The 22,262-nt window shown below is 38.5% G+C and overlaps 1 protein-coding gene across 2 annotated transcripts in view; it reads left to right on the top strand.

The window, feature by feature from the left end:
* ZFPM2 (zinc finger protein, FOG family member 2) overlaps positions 1 to 22,262 on the top strand; it is a gene marked incomplete at its 5' end in the record, with an annotated part of 432,774 nt that overhangs the window by 74,698 nt on the left and 335,814 nt on the right. The window contains one exon of one of the 2 annotated variants that reach the window (XM_080909373.1): positions 21,590 to 21,748. The exons of the other annotated variant lie outside the window; for it this stretch is intronic. Within the exon in view, the coding sequence (XP_080765499.1) occupies positions 21,590 to 21,748 (159 nt within the window). The remainder of the gene's footprint in view (positions 1 to 21,589; positions 21,749 to 22,262) is intronic. 2 annotated transcript variants of the gene reach the window in all.

A 22,262-nucleotide genomic window follows, 5' to 3' on the forward strand; every position in this document is an offset into this window, starting at 1 on the left:
TGAACATTTCTATCATTGACTTTCTTCTAAAACCAAAAGCTTTCCGGAGATTGCCTTACACTAATAAGGAAGGTGTGCAGCTTTTGAAATCAGTGATAGTGTCTATATGTTTCTGAAACTTCTTTCTGACAGCAAACACTGTCATGAAAATCTAGCTCAGCACAGACCTTCATATTCCTCCAAGTATTTCTAGGAAGAGGAAGACTGTGAATTTGAATTAATGACTACTCTGAACACCGAAGCTTTAGTAAGATATTTTAAAATTAATCATTGTTTCATAACTAGTATTCCATTTAGAATCCATAAACCCACTATGCCTCTTTCTTTACTGTTGATTATTAATATTCTTATAGGAACATCTCACTTCTTGAACCACTAACGTAATTCTTGCCACCCAGACAGAAATCTAGACATAACTGGAAGAGGGTAGCGTTAATGGAGAATGGCTCCATCAGATTACACATAGGCATGTCTTTGGGGCATTTTCTTGAGATCTGGATGATGCTGAGGTGAGCTCAATATGGGAGGTACCATCCCTGAGCAGGAAGACTGGGAAGGATGGTAGCTGAGCAAGTCAGGGGAGGCAAGCCTTAAGCAGAGCTGCGTTCCCTGTGCTGTCCTCTTCAGCTCTGCCCTCCACATCGCTACCGTTGAGTTACTCTTCATTAGATGACCGACCATAGCATGTGCATCAGGGAAACTCTTCCTCTGCTGAGTTGCTTTTGATGTTTATCACAGCGAGAGAACAAACCGTAATAATATTTTATCTTAAAAAAAATGATTACTTTTTACTTTCTGTATAACCTCGGAAAATAAAAGAAGTAACCATAAAAACTGCCCAAAAGATTATCCTCATTGTTATTTTACAGAAAAGAAAAGAAAGGGGTGTCAGAAAAATAAAGGGACTCGTTGTGGTCACTAAAGTATTACTAGTAGAGCCACAATGAATGTGTAACTGACATTTGCCAATGCGTAATAAAAACAGGTTTCCTGAATCACTAAATAAATACAATTAAAACATGCTATTCATTCCTCCTAAGTGCTTTTTATTCTATGAGAACCCTTTCTTCACTTTTTACAGATTTACAAAAGCTTTATGACATTAACGAATTAAAGTCCCACAAGCGAGATCGTAGCTGAGAGAACTGGGCATGCTGGGTAAAAAAAAAAAAAGCCTGAGGATCTTGAGCCAGACAGAGAGGTAGTTATAGTGGTGGGCCGGCAGTTTGGTGGATGTTACAAAGGGGTGCTGTTACCGGCTAGTGACTGATTTAGTGTGAGTGGGAGAAAGAGAAGCAGCCCTTGAGGGTCTCCCTCTGTTGAACTGTGCAGAAAACTGTTGGAGGAAAGGCTGCGTTGCTCTAACCCCAAGCCCCAAGCATAACCCTCGTCTCTTTATTTCTTTTGTATGACACACACAAGCTACAATGGAGACACCTAATGGCGTTGTCAGCCATATGCTTTGGTGTATAGAGATCCTAAGTGTTTAGGCTCATGATCTTTTATTCCTCATATTTTTCTTTAGTTTGGTGTCTGCTTACAGCTCTGCGTTGTTCTGAATATCACTTCCTACCCCTAGGCTTGACAGAAAATCCACTTTGCTTCTCATGGCTAATTTTGTGTTCATTCTTAAGAGACGATCTGAAAATTGTTTTCTTTAAATAATGCTTGAGATAAGACCCTCAGTTGGGTATTTTTCCCCCTAAATTGCTAACTGATTATTTCAACTTCTGTAGTTAATTAATCCTTCTTAGGAAGTTTCTTTACTGTTGGTCGAGTTTCCATTGCCTAGTCCTATTGTGTTATTAGGAGCTGTGTCCACTGTTGTGATCTTATTGCATGTTTGAAAATGTGTGTGTGTGTGTGTGTGTGTGTGTGTGTACATATATATCTTAATCTGGGATGCTGTGCTGCAGACTTATTGCAATGTGGTTGTCCTTAATCACAGATGGATATTTAAATTTAAATTAATTAAAATTAAATTCCATTGGAATTTTTTTTTTATTTCGTTGTGCTTTGTCCAGATGTCAGGACAGGCATGGAGGTCTAGCCACCCTGTCATACACAGCAGAGTTTCAGGACATGTTCTCATCAAAGAGCTTTTCAGCTTTACTCTACAGAGCCCCTTCCCAGATTCCCAAAACCTCTACCAGGATCTCTGCAGTCAGAAAACTTGAGAGATTCACTTTGTGAATTATTTGGCATTCTTATTGTACTTAATTTCTACTTCTGAAAAAGTGTTTAACACAAACATTCCAACGCAGCAGCATCTCTTTTTATTCTCACTTAAGTCTTTTTAATATTCTCTCTCCCTCCCTCCCTCCCTCTCTCTCTCTCTCTCTCTCTCTCTCTCTCTCTCCCTCCCTCCCTCCCTCCCTCCCTCCCTCCCTCCCTGTCTCTCTCTCTCTCTCTCTCTCTCTCTCTCTCTCTCTCTCTCTCTCTCTCTTCCTCTCCCCCTCCCTTCCTCTCTCCCCACACTACATTTCTCTCTCGATTTCTATGTTTATGATAAGCCTAGGGTTTTGCCTTTTGAACTCATTTAATATTGTTGAAATCACAACCTAGACACTAGACCAGAGCTTTAACAGTCATTTAAAACGTTCGTAATAATTTCTTCAACCACCTTTATTTTAGCATTATAATTTGTTTTTATACATATAATGTCGCTTAAAGGAAACATTCACTTCATTATATTATTTTTAAGTTTGCTCAAATATTATATCATTAAGTTTGAGCCTCTAAAAGTTTAGCTTCTTCTTCCTTTTATGTTTTTAACAAAACCTTTATTTCACCTGGCCCTGGGTAGGATTGTACTAGGTCTTCTGATTGTATGTCCTAGGTGTGTAGGTTGGTGTTTCTTTGGGGCTCTTTCAGTGGGAGCAGGGTTGTCTCTTAGTTTTTGTCTTGCACTGGGACCTTTTTCCTCCTACTGGTTGCCTCCTCCATCTTTGATATGAATGCACGGGGCACAGTCTCCTTGTGACTTGTTAGGCTGTGTTTGCTGTGGGTGGGGGGGGCTCTCTTTTGGTTTTTTTGAAGGCAACTGGAGAAGGAGTGGCTCTGGGAAAAGGAAAGGGTGGGTAAACTGAGGCTGGGATGCAATGTTTGGAAGAAGAATAAAAAAAATTCTGTAGAGAAGTTTTAAGATGTGTGGAAATATAAATAGTAGAAAATTGGTCCTCTCATTTGAATCTCTGTATATTAAAAGCAACCTAAATGACCATTGACATGAATGTTATTAAATACATGATAAATATGTGTATAGATACCATGGGGAGAAATCTGTTTATTCTTTATCTCTGAACACTGTGTTTTCTTGTTTTGCTGTTTTCTCTGTCAAGTGGCCAGAGTTACCAATAGTTCGAAAGATTATCAGTTTTCACATCTCCCCAAATCCACAGTTTGCATGGGGCTCCAGATCTGCTGGTCCGTGTGGTGGACTTGGTGCTTGGGATGACCTACCTGTCTTCCCTACTCACATCTCTGCCTCTCCTAAGTGCTATGAAGTCAGAACACAAGACGAAGCTAAAATTTAAACCCCAAACTGCCGAGCCAGAAAGAGTTCTGTAAGAAAAGGTTTGTTATTTAAAATCCTATATCATGTTTATTAAGTAAAACTTTTCTTTGTTAAAATTTCCCTTTAAGGACCCTTGGGGTTAGTAACTGCTAGTATGTGGTCAGCGTCTGTAAATGTTTTGTGAATTCCTGTAATAACTAATCTTTCATTTATAAGAAATGGAATGGTAGGGAACAGGTGGCTGAGCAGGAGTGGATACTGGATACAGAGATAAAGGTTTTCTTTATTTTCCCAGTGATCCTTGCGATAGTTTTTTAGCATAGCTAGTCAACAGTATTGTTACTGATTTTTTTATCATGATGCCAAGTTTTCATCTGCTCATTCTTTATGTAGAGGTATTATTTGAAACTAATATTATTTGCCTTCTTACATTTCATTTTGCTTCTTTTTGGTTTAGTGACGGGTTCTTACCTATTTGGAAACAGCTACATCATTTAACGTATTTGTCTAATGAGAGACTAACTTTTGTTTTCCTCTCAGTTTTAAACTCTTATTATTTATCTTCACAATGCCACACTGCCGTACACAGCAGAGTTTCAGGACACGTCTCATTTCTTTTTCAATGGTTCAACATCAGTTTTGCCTTTTGGATTTTGTTGTGTGAGCATGTGTGTGAGAATCCCCGTGTGTTTGAATGTATGAACACGGAGATCAAAGGATAACTTTGGTGTTATTTCTCATTTCCCCTGAGCTCACATTAGTAGACTCGACTCATTGCCCGGTGAAGCCCAAGGCTTCTCCTTTTCCACCTCCGCACATAGGGAATGCTGGGATTACAAGTGTGTCATAGCCTAGCTCTCCTCTCTTTCTTCTCACCACGCCAGTCCCCCTTTCTCGATGGTTACACTGTGTAGTACTTTCTGTCCTGGAACTCACAGTGTAGAGCAGGCAAGACACATACTTGGAGACACCTCTTGGGTGCTGGGACATTGGCGGTGAATTTAGGTTAATACTTGTTATGTTGTCTCTGTAGCTAGTGATGATTCTGAACTCTGAATGTTTCTTCCACTTTCTCCTACGTCTGCCATTGGAGGAATGTACCGTCATGTCAAGCACATACTATTTCTTTGTCAGGGAGAAATGGGCTTGGGAGTTAATTTTCTTCCCAAGACATCTGTTCTATGGAACTGTCTCATCTTTAGTAATCATTTTAAAGTGAAATTATCCCCTTGTTTTTATTGTCTAATAATCTGTCACTTTAACTCTAGTAGGATTTACACCTGACTTTTAGTTTTTTATTTTGTGTTTAGCAAGTTTTAGTCTTCTCTATAAGGTATTCTCTGAGCAAAGTTGTGCTCCACACGATGTTTAATAATTTATCTCCAGTGCTGACAGAACATCTTTTGATCCTGTTTGAGGATATGGCATCTGGTAATGTGCTTTCCCAACAGGTCTGAGGATGTTTCTGTCAACATCACACACAAACACACAAACACACACACACACACACACACACACACACACACTCACACACATACACACTTACACAGACACACTCACACACACACTCACACACACTCACACACACACTTATACATACACACACACACTCACACACACATGCACACACAGGCACACACACATGCACACACACTCACACACTCACAATCACACACTCACACACACTTATACATACACACACACTCACACACGCACACTCACACACACATGCACACTCACACACACACTCACACACTCACACACACTCATACACTCACAATCACACACTCACACACACACTTATACATACACACACACTCACACACACTCACACACACTTATACATACACACATGCACACTCACACACATGCACACTCACACACACTCACACACTCACATTCACACACTCACACTCACACTCACACAAACTTACACTCACATACACACTCACACACACACACACTCACACACATTTTATATTAACTTAATATGATAGCCTGTCTTTATATTAACATAGCATTCACTTTTATGTTTTTTTGTTTTTGTTTTTGTTTGTAGTTTTCTATTTTGGTGGTTTTAGAAAAAGAAAGACTGAAGGGTACAAAAGAATCCTTTACTTGTACTGTTTGGAAACAAATTGGGTACTGATTGTGGTTGTTTTCTTCCATCTTAAATATAAGGGATAGAGATGATTAGATATAGATAGGGATGGAGATATAAATATATAGATGGATAGAAATGTACATTAGATCCTTTGTTATATATATGCTAACTACTCATTGCCTGGGGTTACTTGAAGTTGAGTTTTCCTACTCTTTATCCGGCTGTCCCACTGTTATCACTAACTCTCCTCTTCTTGCCTTTCATTTTTTGGTCATTCTCTGCATTTCAAGTTATTTCCCACAGTGTGTCATCAGCCACACTGATCTACGTTTTCTGCATCATCAGCTTTCTCTCTACGATAACGTGATGTTTGGCGTCATAATTTTACTTACCTGTTGTCATTTTTGTCGTGTCTTTTTCTTATTAGATCTTTGGCTCATTTGAGAAAAAATAACTTTTAAAATTTTCTTAAAAGTAACAATCTGAATTTTAAAAATATTAGTGTTTTTATATAATAAATATCTTGAAGAGAGAAGGGTAAGAACATTGTTTGTCCTATGTTCTTATTTTTCCTTCTATTTCCAAACTCTAAACTACTGGATAGTTACCCACTATGTGTATTTGTATTTGTATTTTTATTTGTATGTGTATGTGCATGTGTGTATACATATCTATATATAATGTAATATGTATTATCCTGTATATATACATATATACTGTGTAAATATGCATATCCTGTACAAATATATATATTTAACATTTAACATATACATATACAAGATATGTATACATACATTGAATGTGTGAGTGCTCTGAAGCTGAGCATTCACAGACTTCCCAGCCTGGACCATTTCTTCTTGTATTCTCCTTGTTGCTGGTCCTCCTTGTCTGAGACAGAGATAGCAAAGATGTGGGACTATAGAGTCAGTTGTCCCGGATTCTCCCAGGTTACAAAGTGCTTACTGATTCTTCCTTCTTAGTAAAAAGCTGGTGATCTCCCTAGCGTTGCGGAGGCCAAAATTGCAAACTAGAGAATGCTATTCATTTTCAGGGACTTTTGTGATTATTACTAAAACGCAGACTTGGCTGGAGGCCTAGATTCCACCTCAAACAGCAGAAACTAAGGCAGTTGGAGACAGAGATCCTGGTGATTACATCCAGCAGAGGGTGAGCCAGCTTCTGCCAGACTGGGAGAAGTCTCCTCTGTGTTCTCAGTGCAGTCTTGTTGCCTGAGCGAGGTGAAAGGCATTTCAAAGGAGCAGATCTATGTGACCACCCTCTTGAACAGTTCCAGAAGTGAACTTCTGCATTGCCGAAAACAGAGCTTTGTTTAATCAGGGTCTTCATATGCGACCAGGGCTGGTCTCAAATCCGAAGGCTTCTTCTTTGTGTCAGCAGTGCTGGGGTTCCTGGTGTTTGCCTCCAAGCCTAGTCCGTACTTCTAGATATTATTATCTAAATAGAATGCTTATTATCTAAACAGGTCCTTTTGTTTTTCAATCTTAGTTCTAAATTCTAAATCCTCTTTTTAATGTTTATGGTTGAGTTATCGATCTGCCACCTTATTGTTTAGCGAGTCTTCTTCCTTAATGATCTTAGACACATAAAAGGTTACTGTATAGGAAATATTTTTTATTAAACCTTTCCACAGTGCTGTATGGATCTAGAGTTTTCACTGGTTGATATTTTTCCCGTGTGAAAATATTTCAGTCATGTTATCAAATTTTGGACAACGCAGGCCACGTTGAGTTGTACTAAATGGAAGGCAACCATATGTAACCATTAGATTGAGTGATTTCTCCATGTTGTCATTCCTTCCCTCAGCATGCACATACACACACACACACACACACACACACACACACACACACACATGCATCATACCATACGTCACTTCCACATACTGATTCTTTGAACGGGTTTCTGAAAGCAGCTACTGTTTATGGGACCTACGCAGATGACTTGAGACCTAGACCTCAACTCAACAGCAACTCTTAGATCAGTTATACAAGCCCACACTGTCTCTATGAACTCCCACCTTAACCTACCCCAGTTAGCCACATATTATAAAAGCTAAAATAAAAACCCAACCCACCATACCACCTAGTGAATGCTTTCTACAATCTAAACTTTATGTATACATCAAAGAGCTGGAGTAAAAGAACTCCCACCCAGTATCCCCCTTGAACTACGTTTGCACACGGCACACAGAAAGTTCTTATTTTCAGTGTATAAAGCCACAGGCCACATTGTGATGTCATGCTGTTATGTTACAGAGCAATATGTCATATTTTTCCATCAGAGCATATACTGCCTCCAACAGTAGGACAGCGCATGCTCCAAAAACAAGGATTAGAATCTGAGGAAACACAATGACCTAGTGCATTAACGTTATGATAGAGGCCACTCTTACCCGCGACTCATTTACTGTTGTACAACTCAGTCAGCTTCCTCTGCCCTCCCCACAGGTTTAGCTGACTGACCTCTGTGACCTGTCATTGAGTCTGTGCTTGAATATCCTGGGATACATGAAGAAGAACTCGTTCCTAGATGGTCACAGCTTTAGCGAGGAGATGTGTCTTAAGGGGTCACGTTCACATCAGGCCCTAAAGCGTGAACTTAATATACACTTAAGCTAATCTCCCTATCAGAAGATTGGAAGGTAAACCTGGAGGCAGAGTCCAGTAGGATCACCCCTAGAAACCAGTCTGGAAGTTTCTGTAAGAATGTGGAACGAGTGAAACTTCCACAAACCCTTCCCATCCTTCACTGATATTGATCAAATATTAGACTGACTCCATGGTGAAAAGCTCTATCAGGAGAGTGTCATAGTCTTGAATGGTGCTGGGTGATGGGAAATATACTTTTGGAAGTCAAAAAGCCTGAGCTCGCATCTACAGAGCGCTCAAGTCCGAAGCTATAGCTAACGGTGAGGAGTGACCACTAATTGATTTTCCGTCTTCATGTAGGGTTTTCTTGCTTATATTTTTAAAGCCCACGAGTAAAATACTTTAAGTATATGAATTTGGAGAACAAGGACTGAAGTAATGGCTTTTCAAACAATGACAGGAAAATAAAATCTGACTTAGGGAGAGATTAGCAACGCGTAAGGAACACGGATGTGTTTGCTTTGTAGAACGTACGTGGCTCTGGCTCTAGTGATTGAAAACAAAACACGTGAAAACCAACAGCCGAAGCGAAGCCAAAGCAATTTGGAGACACAGCAACTTCTGTTGGAAGCCCCCTTTTATTAGAAAACAGAAAAGTGGATTTTGTTTTTTTCATTCAACGTAGAGGCTAATCTATTCCAAAGCTCAGACACCTTGCTAAGGACAATCTGACTAATGATCTTGGGTTACAGAGTTCTCTGAACTTGTTACCTGTATGGCAATGAACCACACTAGCTGGTGGATCTGATATTCTGGAATTGTTTTACCTGGCAAAAGTGGTATGATTTCATTGGTTTCAGCGAGAAAAGGGGGGTTAAGTTTGGACTGCTACTAATGTGAACTTTCCTAGTTGTATTCAGGTAGATGTTAGTAAATCCTGGCAGTGGGAACTTTACAACTTCAATAGAGCATTGTAAATACATCGTTTCATCCTACAGACTCAAAGAGACCATGAGACTACTTAACTGAAAATAAACTCAGAAGCCCAGCTTTCTTTCCATCTGTGATGCCAAATGTATGCTATAGTCCATAGAAAGTGCTGTATGGAGGGTGAATGTGGGTTCTGAGACAAACACTGGGAAACCTCTGAGCCATTGCTGGAAGGTTCCTTTATGAGAGCTCTCTGCCTTTGTCTCATCCTGTAACTCCTGTCTGTAAAGGTGCTTGGTTTTATTCTGCTGTAGGTGTTGTTGCAAAGGCTAGTGACATTTTTTTCTTTTAAGAGAGCCCTTAGATGCTCCCTCTGGTTTGTATCTGCTAGATGGTGTGGGTGGGCTGCTTGGGTTATCCCCGTACTTTGTCTTCTCTCCCGGGTCTCCAGAGAGAGCAGAGGCTCCTCTTAAAATTACAGCTGTTTCAAGTGCCTGGTGTCTTCAGACACCCTTTAACGTGCTGGTATAAAGTAAACCTTGTTCCTTGACAGCTTTTATGAACAAGTGCTTTCTGGGCCCCTTGAGATGTTCTCTCGTGCTAATTCCAAGGACCGCTACTGCTGTCAAGGAGAGCACACAATGCTTTGTTCTAAAGTGTCCTGTTGATGCATGTCCCAGGACGTGTTACAATTAGGGCTGATTGATCGTGTGGATTTTTTTATTATTTGTTTGCTTAATTTTTATTCTACCTACACTCAGGCTCTTTTATCTTGTCAAGCTCTTTTCAGTTGGAGATCCAGTGAAGGTTTTATGATTTTTCTTTGCTAGTACTCCAAGCACAAAAGAGATCTACCAGGAAGGAAGTTTGGAAACTAACACTTAACTTTGTGAAAGTACGGAGGTACATAGAAATATATTCTAGCCAGTACATGGCACCTACAGCAATGTTTTGATTTGCATGAGGGATTCCCCCCCCCCCCCGGCTTTATGTGCATGACTGTCCAGGTTTAGAGAGACTATCAATCACTCTTTTCAGTGTCAAATGCAAACAGGGCCAGACTGGCAGCGTTCCAGCCACTGGGGAGCCACCTTATTTGCGAAAAATGGGACCTAGCTCTGTCTTTGGTCTTACCTTGAATATTTGGTCCAAGGAAGTAGCGCAGCAAGTTTGGTGAGCTTAATCTGCGGGTTTATGGCACAAGCTGAACATGACGCTATGTCCTAAAATCCCGCTGGCCTGGGTTTGTGCAGCGTCCAGCATCTGTAAGGGCTTGCACTAATGGATGATGAGCAGGAGAAAGGGGTATGATCTGGCCAGGACTTTGTGCTTCTCGGGTCTTCTTTTATTGGCTGGACAGCTCTGCCTGGCAGGGTGACAGACACCTCATATCTTCCACAATGCTAGGTCCCCAAAAGAGGAGAAGGAAAATGCGTTGGCATCAAGAAACTCTTATTCCATGGGAGACTCAAACAACAGGCTGTCATTTAAATTCTGAGATGCTTCTGTTGCTTGGGCCTTTCCTTTGTGTATGCTTTGTCTTGCTTTATTTTTTTTTGGGGGGGGGGTGAGCTTATCAAAGGAAAGGGATTGGTTAAGAAGTGGTACAAGGTTCTCCTTTAAAATGGCACCATCTTTGTTCACATTGCTCACTATTCCTGAGGCAGAGGGAGAAATAACAAAAAAAGGTTAGCGTGAAGTGACTACTGACCATCACTGAATTAATTGAAAAGATGCGATTTGCTGGGCTCTGAATCTACTGAGAGAATGAATGATTCACTACCACTAAGAAAATAAACCTACTCTGGGCATTTGCTGCATTCACAACCCTTAGAAGCTGAGGGGGAAAGAGGCTTGAGCCTGGCTAGTCTTTGTATTTATACACCGCTCTCAAATTTGAACATTTGTCAGGGTTACCATATGGTTCGCTAAAAAGATTAATGGCCATTGAAGGTTCTGGAATCAGGAGATGAGGGTTGGGATGTGGCAATCAGTTTGAATCTGTTGCAAGTTTGTAGACGATGCAGATTCTGCCCATGTGCTGGTCTCACTCGGAGAGCCAAGGTTGGCCCGTCATTTATGTATCCAGCCAAAACTCGGGCATCATTTCAGCATATATTAATAATTTATTAACTCCGCCAGAAGGTTCAATTAGTAGCTGATTACACAGGTAAAGAATTGCTCGAACAGGACATGGTCAGAAGAGGTGCTATTTAAAAAAATGAGAAGTGAGTTCGATTCAAATTTTATTAATCAAGAAGCACAACACAAACTGAGGGAAAGAATGGCTGTGTGTTCCTGAGGCAGGCGTTTGCATGGTTTCTGTTCTGTGTTCTTTTAGTGGTCTGAACATACCAACATTACTTCTCAAAAAATGAAGATATGTACGGCATCTCTTTTGTGTATATTTTTGAAATTATCATTATATTATTTTCCCTTCTGTTTCTTTCCACCAATTCCTCTCCTGAACCCCCTTTCTCTCTCTCAAAATTAAGGCCTTTTTTCTTTAGTTATTGTAACACACACACACACACACACACACACACACACACACTCATTTCTAACACATTAAAAAACCCTTCTCATTTTTGACAGTAAGATTGTTGGTAGATCTCTTTCTAACATTCTTAGTTCATGTTACCATAATGAAGTTGGCCACCAATGTTCCTTTTAGTCCTTTTATAGCCATGGTTTTGTCATTTATGCTAAAAAAAATCAACCTGTGCATTTTAATTGATTTATTCTTCTAAGAATGAAGGTGCAGTGCTAATCTGATGCCAAAGCCTATGTGCCTACATTGGCTTTAGTTACAAAATAAATCTTAAAACTCATTTCTGCTTTCATTGGTTTAGTTTTGTGGTAAAACAATGTAGGGTATCATCTACTTGTGTGTGTGTGTGTGTGTGTGTGTGTGTGTGTTTGTGTGTGCAATATTTTTCTTTTTAGAAAAGAATAGATGTATTCTGAGGCTGACTTCAAATTTCTAATGAAAACATGCATATGCTTTCCTTAAGAGGTATATAGAATTATGAATTTTGATTAATCCATGTGTAAATATTTTTCAGACACATAGGTACAAAGGCTTTTGTGAGAATGTTCAATTCTTTCAGCTTACCGCCAATAAGTACTGTGAAAAATTGAAAACAGTGCATCCCACGTTATGAGTAACATGTGAAGTTTCATGGAAGCATTTCCTGCTTTTATAAAACTCTCCCATCATTCCTAAATTCCTACACTCCTGCAAGTTTCTATCAGGCTGAGAGACAAAGGACTAGGAAAGATCAACAGACGGCATCCTGTCAGATATCCTTCCAACTTTATTAGTAATAATAATAACAATAATAAAAACAATAAGAGTGATGGACGTAGACTCGTGCATGTGTGAGCATCCTGTTAAAAGTCTAATGTGAGGAATTTATACTCATTTCCCACATCCAGGGCTATCACTTTACAATTTGATTTTCAATTGTATTACAATTAAATTCAACTGAGACATCATTAGTTGAATGAGCATTTAAGGCATTCAGACTCAATGCAAAGTTCCAAACATGCCGCTTCCAGCTGGAAATGTGACTAGGGTAGAATTGTAACTGAGCAGATAAGAAAATGCTTAAATGCACATAATTCAGGGTATTACACAAGACCATCTTCTGCCTTTTTATTCACACTAAATTGGAGGGGTTTGTTCTGTTCCATTCAGCCTCATACCTTGCGTGGATAAGTTTGGCTTCTGAGTGGAAATTATTCACTTAAGGGTAGGGTTCTCCCATTGTGCACCTTGCTGTGGTCTCAGTACAGCATATCACACTTCCATTTTCAGCACCCTAGAGATGTACTAGTGAAATTAATTAAGTGTGTGAGTAAATGACTAATGATCTCATGAAGAGAATGCTTTCTGGATTCTGTACTCATTACCGACATAGGGCTGTAAAACATTATATGAGAACTCCAGCAGTAGGATCTATCTCAGAAGTAGAGCACTTGTTGAGCATGCTTCAGACCCTTGGCTTCATCCCCACAAATGCATACTTACCTACACACAGGTTTTCTTAAACCCACACACACCACAAATATACACACAGACCACACACACATACACAAATGCACCTAAACATGTCATACGCAAACCACCAAGATATATGATATACAAACACACACCCCACACATACACACAAATATATACACCACAAATATACACATCATACACATCACAGATACATATACATTACATATCCAACAAATATAACACATACACGCAAATACACCTACATAAACATATCGCATACAAATGCACACACATACATATCACATGCCAGACACATATAAACACACACAGCATAAATACAAATATAGATACAAAACATATAAACACACACCACAGCTATACATATAGATACACCACACATGTGCCACACACATACACACATACTACATGCCACACACAAACCATAAATATACTACAAATATACAAAAAACACATACACACATACTACACACACAAATACACCCCATACCCCACATTCCTACATGTGTCACACACACTCTTAAACATACCAAACCCACACAAGTACACCTATACACATCACATAACACACCACACACAGAAGTGCATGCACACACACACACACACACACACCATACACACACCAACATACTTGCCATATAAAACAAAACAAACAGCAAGTAAAACCCAAAATCTCCAAATCTCTTCAAACCAAGCAACTCTGCTATAGTATGTTAATACAATTATCCAGCTTAATAGCTAAGTTATTAAATGAGATCGTGTTGAATAGATCAGATTGACCTTGAATTCTCAATCTACTTTCTAAGTATTGAAATATCAACAATTGTCATTAATGTCTTATGCAGAATTTTTTTGTAATGTTTACAAAATGAATTATGTAAACTTTAACATATGTTAGGATAAGCTGCATAGGTACGGTGTATATGTATGCTTGTATGCTCGCATATGCACGTATGATTTGAGGGTTGATACTCACCATGAGTTAGCAATCCATCTATGTGGATCTCGAAATGAATCTTCTGCACAACAGGGAGAGGGCTGATTTTGGTAAAATCATATTTTCAGTGTAGCGTTACCATCTTCAGTATATTGGGAATTGCTCTATATGGGGCTCTGGACTGAGATCTGATTTAAAAAAAATATATTTGAATTTCAATACTGTCACTGTCACTAACTTGCTGGGTCAGTGCACAAGGTTTTTGCTGATGAAGTGAATTTCCTAGACGCCTGAGTTACTTTCCGGGAGCAAATTAGTCATTAAGGTCTCCAGTTTACATGTACCTATTTCTTCTGTAACCTGATTTCTTCTTTGACGTTAGTACTGGATTCACCAGGTAAAATCAATGTGATGTGCAAAGTTTGGGTATGTTCTGAAAAAATATTGTTTTACAATTTTTCAGTTAGTATCTAAATGTTTGAATGTTCCAAAAGCAGGCATTTCAGGAAAAAAAAACAGGTAAAAATTTTAGTTGTTTTAGAGTTTAGATATGAGATTGTTAATACCATCTTCTATGAAGTTGGTAAAGACATTATAGCAAAACGTATCCTGTTAATTTAAGATAAAAAGAATACTTTGCCTCAAAGAAACTATTTAAATAAATCTTGACCTTCTCCTCCTTCATTTCAGAATGCTGTATGGTCAAATGGAAATTTCCATGAGAAATTCTCCAATATCTTTCTGCTTTAACATTTCAAAATTCAATTTGAATATCTAAAGATCTCATTTTAACAAACTTAACAAAACTCAGGTAATTTCCTCAAACTATTTGATTGAAAGACAGCAGTTGGGACAGATATATTTTTTTTAAAAAAATCCTATGTGCAGCTATGAGCAAAGCCCCAAATCAATTATATATACGAAATAACACATGGAAAGAAATTAATGAAAAAGAAGAATTCCAACTATATGATTCTCTGGTCTGTTACCTGCAGGCAACAAACGTAAATGGAAAAAAAAAATCAACATTCTTCTAGCAGATAAGAAGAAAAATTAATAAAACTGTTTCTTTCCTCCCAGATTCCCTGATGTCACTATTGTTGGATGTATGTGACTGCAGGGACAGCTTGTTCTCCCAAAGTACTATTTTTTTTTTTTTTATTTTAGACTGCAGAAATAAGGTTTTGCTCTTGCTGTTAAGCTCAATTACATGAGTTAGTGTGGATATGCACTGTCCAAAGAGCATTTCTCTTTCCGGTCCCTTCTCATTAAATGACTCTGTGGGAAAGGTATGAGACAAATGAAATAGGAACTGAGTGAGAAGCTTTTGCAGCGTGCCCACAGGATAACGACGATTCATAAGTATGTCTGCACATAACTCAGCTGAAATCTGAGATGAGCTGCTGAGAACTGCAAACATATAGCCATGATTAAATAAGAAAAATAGCTTTCTTAAAATCGCACATATATATGTGTAGATATAAATATATTTATATATGTATATAAATATGTAAATATATGTATGTATATATAGGTTTATATACATATACATACATTTATATGAATATATAAATATGTAAATATATGTATGTATACTATGTATATATATTGTATATATATATATATATGTGTATATATGTATATATATGTAGAGATGGTAACTTATTTAAAGGGCTTTATATTTTACCTAGTACAGAGATTAGTCTGAAATTAGCAAAGAAACTTCAGGTAAGACACAGGTAGTTAGAAACCTAGATATCTAATATGAATTCAGTATCCACTGATTCATTTCATCATATACAGAAAAAAAAACCGATAAATTGGTTTACAATGAATGAAAAGCTGCATTTTCATATTCACGTATTAACGGGAGTATGCGGAGGTTTAACATATTATGTATTTATCATTATAAATGTGAGTCTAAGTTTGTTCCTTTTCATCCGATATGTTTCTGGCTTTCAAGATAATATCACTGGGCAAATGATGTTGTAATGTGGTAATGTTGCTTTCATTGTAGTTTTTGGAGGCCCCCTATTAATATCTCTTCCACCCTCCGTGTGTGTGTGTGTGTGTGTGTGTGTGTGTGTGTGTGCCTGAGTGCTCCTATACATATTTATGCATCTTCTTACTCCTTTGTGTAAATACACAGGTCACAAAGGACCTTTGAAGGGGGCATGTCCCAGAAGTTAGCAATGTGGACGGACTCACAGTTTTCACGTTCTTCAACTGATTGCCTTCCTGAAATATTTCATTCATTCATGGGGATGCCTTGCTGTGTATGTGAACAGTGGCAAAGTTTGTGGTGAACTTTTAAGTTTTAACATTAATAATACTACTAACAGAGTAAAATGCACCCTGCATTTTCTTACAAAAAAATGGAATTAAGTCTGGGATTATTTGTGTGTTTTCAGGGAAAACCTCAATGAACAGAATTTCTGAGCACACTGTGATGGATTATTGTAATTATTGGGAGTGATAATATTTTAATGTGACTTTCCCCCTACCTGTCAGCTGTAATCAAGGCTGCCCACTACTCTGAAACAATCTCATTTTGCTGGGTGGCTAGTCTTGTGCAGCCTATAGAATGCTTGGAATATTAATGCCTGTGAGAGACTGAGCGTTCTCGTTCTCGCTGGGTCCCCTTCGACAGAGTCATGCAAATGCAAACCAACCCAGTATTTAATGAACTAAGGCCATGGAGTGCTTCAGGGAAAAGGTTTCCCACAGGGGATATTGCAGTTAAACCACAGGAAAATGTCATTTCTTTTCTGTCTCCATTCGTGGTGCTGTGTGTTAATTTCTGCAGACATGAATTCCTTTCATGCTGTGTGTTAATTTCTGCAGAAACTACTTCCTTTCATGGGTGCCCTGGTTCTGAAACATGATGTAAGCAGAGACTTTTCTGTCGCTTAGGTGAGGGTTGCATTGTTTCTCTAGGCTGCCAAGGCTGAAAGTTTTGCCGCAGAACAGTGTGTGAAAGACACGTGCGTTTGGTTTGGGTGTGTATTGCCCTGGTCACTGCTTCCTTACAATGCCTCATGCTGTTGCTAATTTGAATCCCCTTTCTGTAGTTTTGCGTGCCCTTGTATATTACCCTCAAATTCTTTTTTGTCTGCGTCTAGCTCTTACTTCGGTTATGGACATATTTGGGGGGATTTCATTAGCACCGTGAAACTGTGGCAACCGTTTCTCAAAAATTCCTTTATCAGGAGGATTAGCTCTCCCCTAACCGCTTCAGAGCCGTATGTGTACAATCCGTTCTTTACACTCAAGGGCAACGGTCATGCCAGTATAAAGGGCAGAATGACTTTACTGTTGCATGTGTTTTTTTACCAACTTAGGCCAGTCAAATCATTCCTGGTGGACACACAGGAGTCGAGGCTTCACAGCACAGGCAACTCACTGGTGCTGGGAGTCCATTGACCTCTCCTCCTCTCAGTTTTACTTCTAGAACACAAAGGTCGCTATGGGCCAATTCAAATGTGCCCTGAGCCTCCAACTGTTACTCTCTAAAAACAGATCAAATACTGTCCACCAAGTTCTATTCCTTTCTGCTCAGAGACAATCAACGGCATAATGAACTGCCTTCAGTACTGTCATAGACTTCGGACACAGAACTATATATTAGCATTTTGAAATGTGGTTCTTGTTGATATTTATGGACATCAAGACTATTAATTCTGGCAAGAGTGTTTGAATATCTCTAAATCGGACACAACTGGAGAGCTGAAATTCAGATTTCCTCACACTTGCCTGGCAAGAGGCCTCAATCAGAAGCAATTTTCTCCATGAGGGCACATGGGGCTTGGTTGCGAGCCTTTCCTGAGGAGATATTCTTTGTGTCAAATTACATGTGGTGATTTTCCTGAAGTGGACTCGGTACCCACTAATCCATACCCAGGAGGTCCCTCTCTTCCTCCTTCCTTCCCTGGCGTTGTTAATTACACTTGAGCTTCAAGTGTCTCTTACGCCTTTAACATGTTAGTTTGTGGCCACTGATTATCAGTGATGCTTCCTGTTAAAGAAACAGGCACTAGAGAGGGGAGAGGTCCCACCTGAAGCCAGAAATGCTACTACGTATTTTAAGAAAAACCTCTTTCTTGGCATCTGACTTGATGGTGTTGTCAAAGAAGCGGCTAGTAATTTCCCATTTGAAAATACAGTAAATTATATAAATCTGACACTTTAGAAGAAGTGCAAGCTGACCATTTAATTATCATCTTGTGTCTTTTTTTAAAATACTGGCAGTGCATTTTTCCATGCCTTGGGAATAAATGAACTAAAAAAAATACTTTCGCTTCATATTTAAGCTTTTTTGAACATAGTGCTTGGACTCACAAAGCAATACTTAAATATGTTTCTTTTAATCTTTGGATATGCAATAAACTTATCAGTGATAAGTTTTTCATAAACCTAGAAATAAAGTGAACTGTTCATTTCAAAACTGTGAGCCTATTTAAGATTAACAGCACATGAACTTGGTGCGAGGTTTACTAAGCGGTAGTATTGCTTATCTTTCAAATGATAGCATGAGAGATATTTTAATACAATTATCGCAACTTAATATATAGCTGGAGCCAACTTACTATACTCTTTTAATTATTCAGTAGCATTATCTTTAATAAAAGGTCTTGCAAAATTTTCATCATACCTGTTTCAATTTTAGAAAAGAAAATATGTATAGTCAATTTTATTTTTATAATATATAGGTTCGCATGTCCTCTATGTATAAAAGATTTTTCTATCTTGTATATTTCATAATATACACATGAACTATTCAAACATTTATTAGATGCTTGGAATTTATTTTTGTAAGCAAAATTAGGAGTATGTATTTTCAAAGAGTCTGACCTCCTATGTATTCTATAATCTCACTTCTGTTGTAACTTATATTAAATATAAGTTATTTTACAAAGTGATCTCATATGGATACATAAAGTATGAACAACCAAACCCTTTATTTTTGCTATCTACAAAGATGTCTTCCTGATTCGATGTGAGAGGGAACATATACTTTGTTTGGCTTTTCAGTCAAAGGCTCAAGACACATGCTGGGAAGTTAATTTGTTATATGCCTATGAAAACTCACTGGGGCAATATGAGTGAGTACTAACAAACTCCACTGTCTTCGTGTGTTACGTGTATTTTCACATGTGTGTCTGAAAGGAAACGTGTGTAACTGGCACACACTAATTTGCACAGTAAGGCATGATGTTCAGAAAAAAAAAAAAAAGGATGTTCAAAATGCTGCACTTCACAAACCAACAGCCCCACTTGGTGATCTGTAGCCTGGCTCTGTGAGCTGCCCTGGTTAGCCTCACTTTCCAGACTATAACTGATACACCCAAAAAAGTGTGCACCCTTGACACACCAGACTACAGAACAGACCATGTGAGAAAGTACCTTGGCACTTCCCCCATCAAAGGAAAATCAGATTTATTTTAGGTTTCCTCTTTACCAACCATTAAATTAAGTAGTTCAGACAAATACAGAGAAAGAACATCATTAGTGTTTCTTTAGATAAGTTATTAAATTAATGAATGTCTTAATGTATTGTTTAAAGTGCATGTTAGCCAGACAGTGGTACCTTGCTGTTATTTTATACACGGTGCGTGTGTTTTGTTATTTGACATAGCTCTTTTAAAAATATTAGTAACAAACTTGAAATTATTAATAACCAATTAAAACTCACATGAGATCCATGAATTTTCCTACTTTTTGATTTTTTAATTTTAACCATAAGAAGTGTTAAAATTAGCAGAGTATTTAACATTACTTGTTTTGAATTAAGGGAAAAATAAACTGTAAAGGAAAAGTTTGGCTTGGATGTCCCTTAATTTAAATGCATGTAACTAATTCTATTCATATCAATGTTGTGTGGCCATTCAGTCCTAAGGACATTCACTTGGGTGACAATCCTACACACTGCTGGATATTGGGACACACACATCAAAAGTAGTAATATCGAAGCATTGAAACATATTTATAATATTTCTCTTTTGACCCTAAAAACTTGATATTATATTTGTAAAAATAGAGATTGAGGGAGAGGAAGGAGACACACACACACACACACACACACAGAGAGAGAGAGAGAGAGAGAGAGAGAGAGAGAGAGAGAGAGACAGACAGACAGACAGACAGACAGAGACAGAGAGAGACAGAGACAGAGACAGAGAGTTGAAAAAAGGTGAAAATGTAATCCTGGAAGTATTTTCCTGTCAAGACCAGAGACAGACTGACAATTAGCACAGATTAACATAATTGTGTCCTACGGATAAAAATGCCACATTACGTCTTTGGAGGAAATACAGGCTTCGACTTAGTGAAATGATTTGGCTACACAGATTCTTTGGCAACATGGAGTTCCTGTGTCGTCCGTTTCAAAGCCTCTGAACATCTGCAGTCCCACCCCACCCCATTTCCTTTCAGTGAAATAGGTTCCTTAATGTAGTGAACCTCACTCTCAGTCTCCGCAAGGCAGTTGTATTTTTATTACTGAAAAAGTATCACATAAATACAAATTACATTTTTTTCATTAGAAAACTACTTTTCATTTCAGGGGAAAAAAATTCAATTAATTGTGAATAGGATTACGCTTTCATCAGGGAGAGAAATATGTAATTTTTTCTTCAAGCCTCAAACACATATAATGAAATCTTTTCTTGGAATCCACTCTTAAGATGGATTTTTAAAAGTATAGACTTTATTAAAATCTCGTTTCAATTAAAATGCATTCAATTACTGTAAATCTTTATTAAAATCGCAGGTAAAATTGTTCCGCGGTGTAAGGGAGACTTGTGCTCTTTACTGGGCTGTTAATTCTAACAAATGAACATAATGTGCAAGGTTTGCTCAAGACAGAAAAGTGTGTGTGTGTGTGTGTGTGTGTGTGTGTGTGTGTGTGTGTGTGATAGACAGAGAGACAGAGAGACAGAGAGACAGAGAGAATGTGTATGTGTGTGTAAGAGAGAGAGAGAATGAGTGTGTGTGTGTAAGAGAGAGAATGTGTGTGTGTGTGAGAGAGAGAGAATGTGAGAGAGAGAGAGAGAGAAAGTGTGTGTGTGAGAGAGAGAGAGAAAGAATGTGTGTGTGCATGTGTGTGTGTGTGTGTTTAGGACTCTGTCCTCAGGGTAGGGGGATGGAGATGAAGGTTGAATTTTCTTTCTATGCTATTTCCTCAGGTACTGGATTTCTTTGCTTTCTCAACGAATGCAGTCTTTCTCTTTTTAACATTTTAAAATGTGCGTATTTTGCAAGTTTCCATACAAGTGTTTCTTCTGTATCGAGCATTCTCACTTTCCAGGAAGTCCTATCCACTGTCTCTACGTGGCATTCTCATGTGTGACTATCCCCGTAGTTCTTCCCTTTCCTCACCTCAGCGATTGGAACTATTGCACTTAAAGGATTTTTATGTCATTGCCTTCCTAGAACGTTTTTGGTACAGTGTCCCTGGTTCTTTTTCAAGGGCCGCTAGAAGATGCCATTGAAGACGAGGAGGAAGCGTGTCCAGTGGAGGAGACTGAAGTCATCTCGAAGGGAGACTTTCCGCTGGAGGGAACCTTCCCCACAGGATTTGAGCCAGAGAACCTGGGCTGTGAGGAAGTGCAGTTCTTCTGTAACAAAGGTAATTCTTGCAGGCTGCATGGACGTGGTTTCCAAAATTCTGATTAACCTTTGGATGGAATGATACCCATCTATGGTGCCATGGTCTGTTAATATGGAAGATTACTTAAGAGAGAACAAGCATTTTTGTCATTGGAAAAGGCTACTTCATTTTGATAATAATAGCTTTATATTCAAATATTTTAATGCCAATTGGCAAGTTCCCTGAGTTGATTTCTTTGTTGGTTGGTCAACTAACTATAACGTATTTGATGTTTGTCCAATGTCTTCTTCTTTCACTGAGTAGTTCCTGAACCCCAATAATTTGCGCTGATACTGAGTAGAGGAGGTGCACACAGAACCTCAGCCCAAGACAGGCTCCGTCCTTCTGAAAACTGAGTCCTGTGGGTGCTTCGTTTAACTTTCAACACTGATCCCTGTTAGGTTATTGCATGATCTTTTCTTCTATCCATACTCACAGGAAACATACACACACAATATATACATGCATATACATACACACATATGTACAAACA

Source organism: Micromys minutus (genome assembly GCF_963924665.1).
Source record: "Micromys minutus genome assembly, chromosome: 33".
NCBI classification, from domain to species: Eukaryota; Metazoa; Chordata; class Mammalia; order Rodentia; family Muridae; genus Micromys; species Micromys minutus.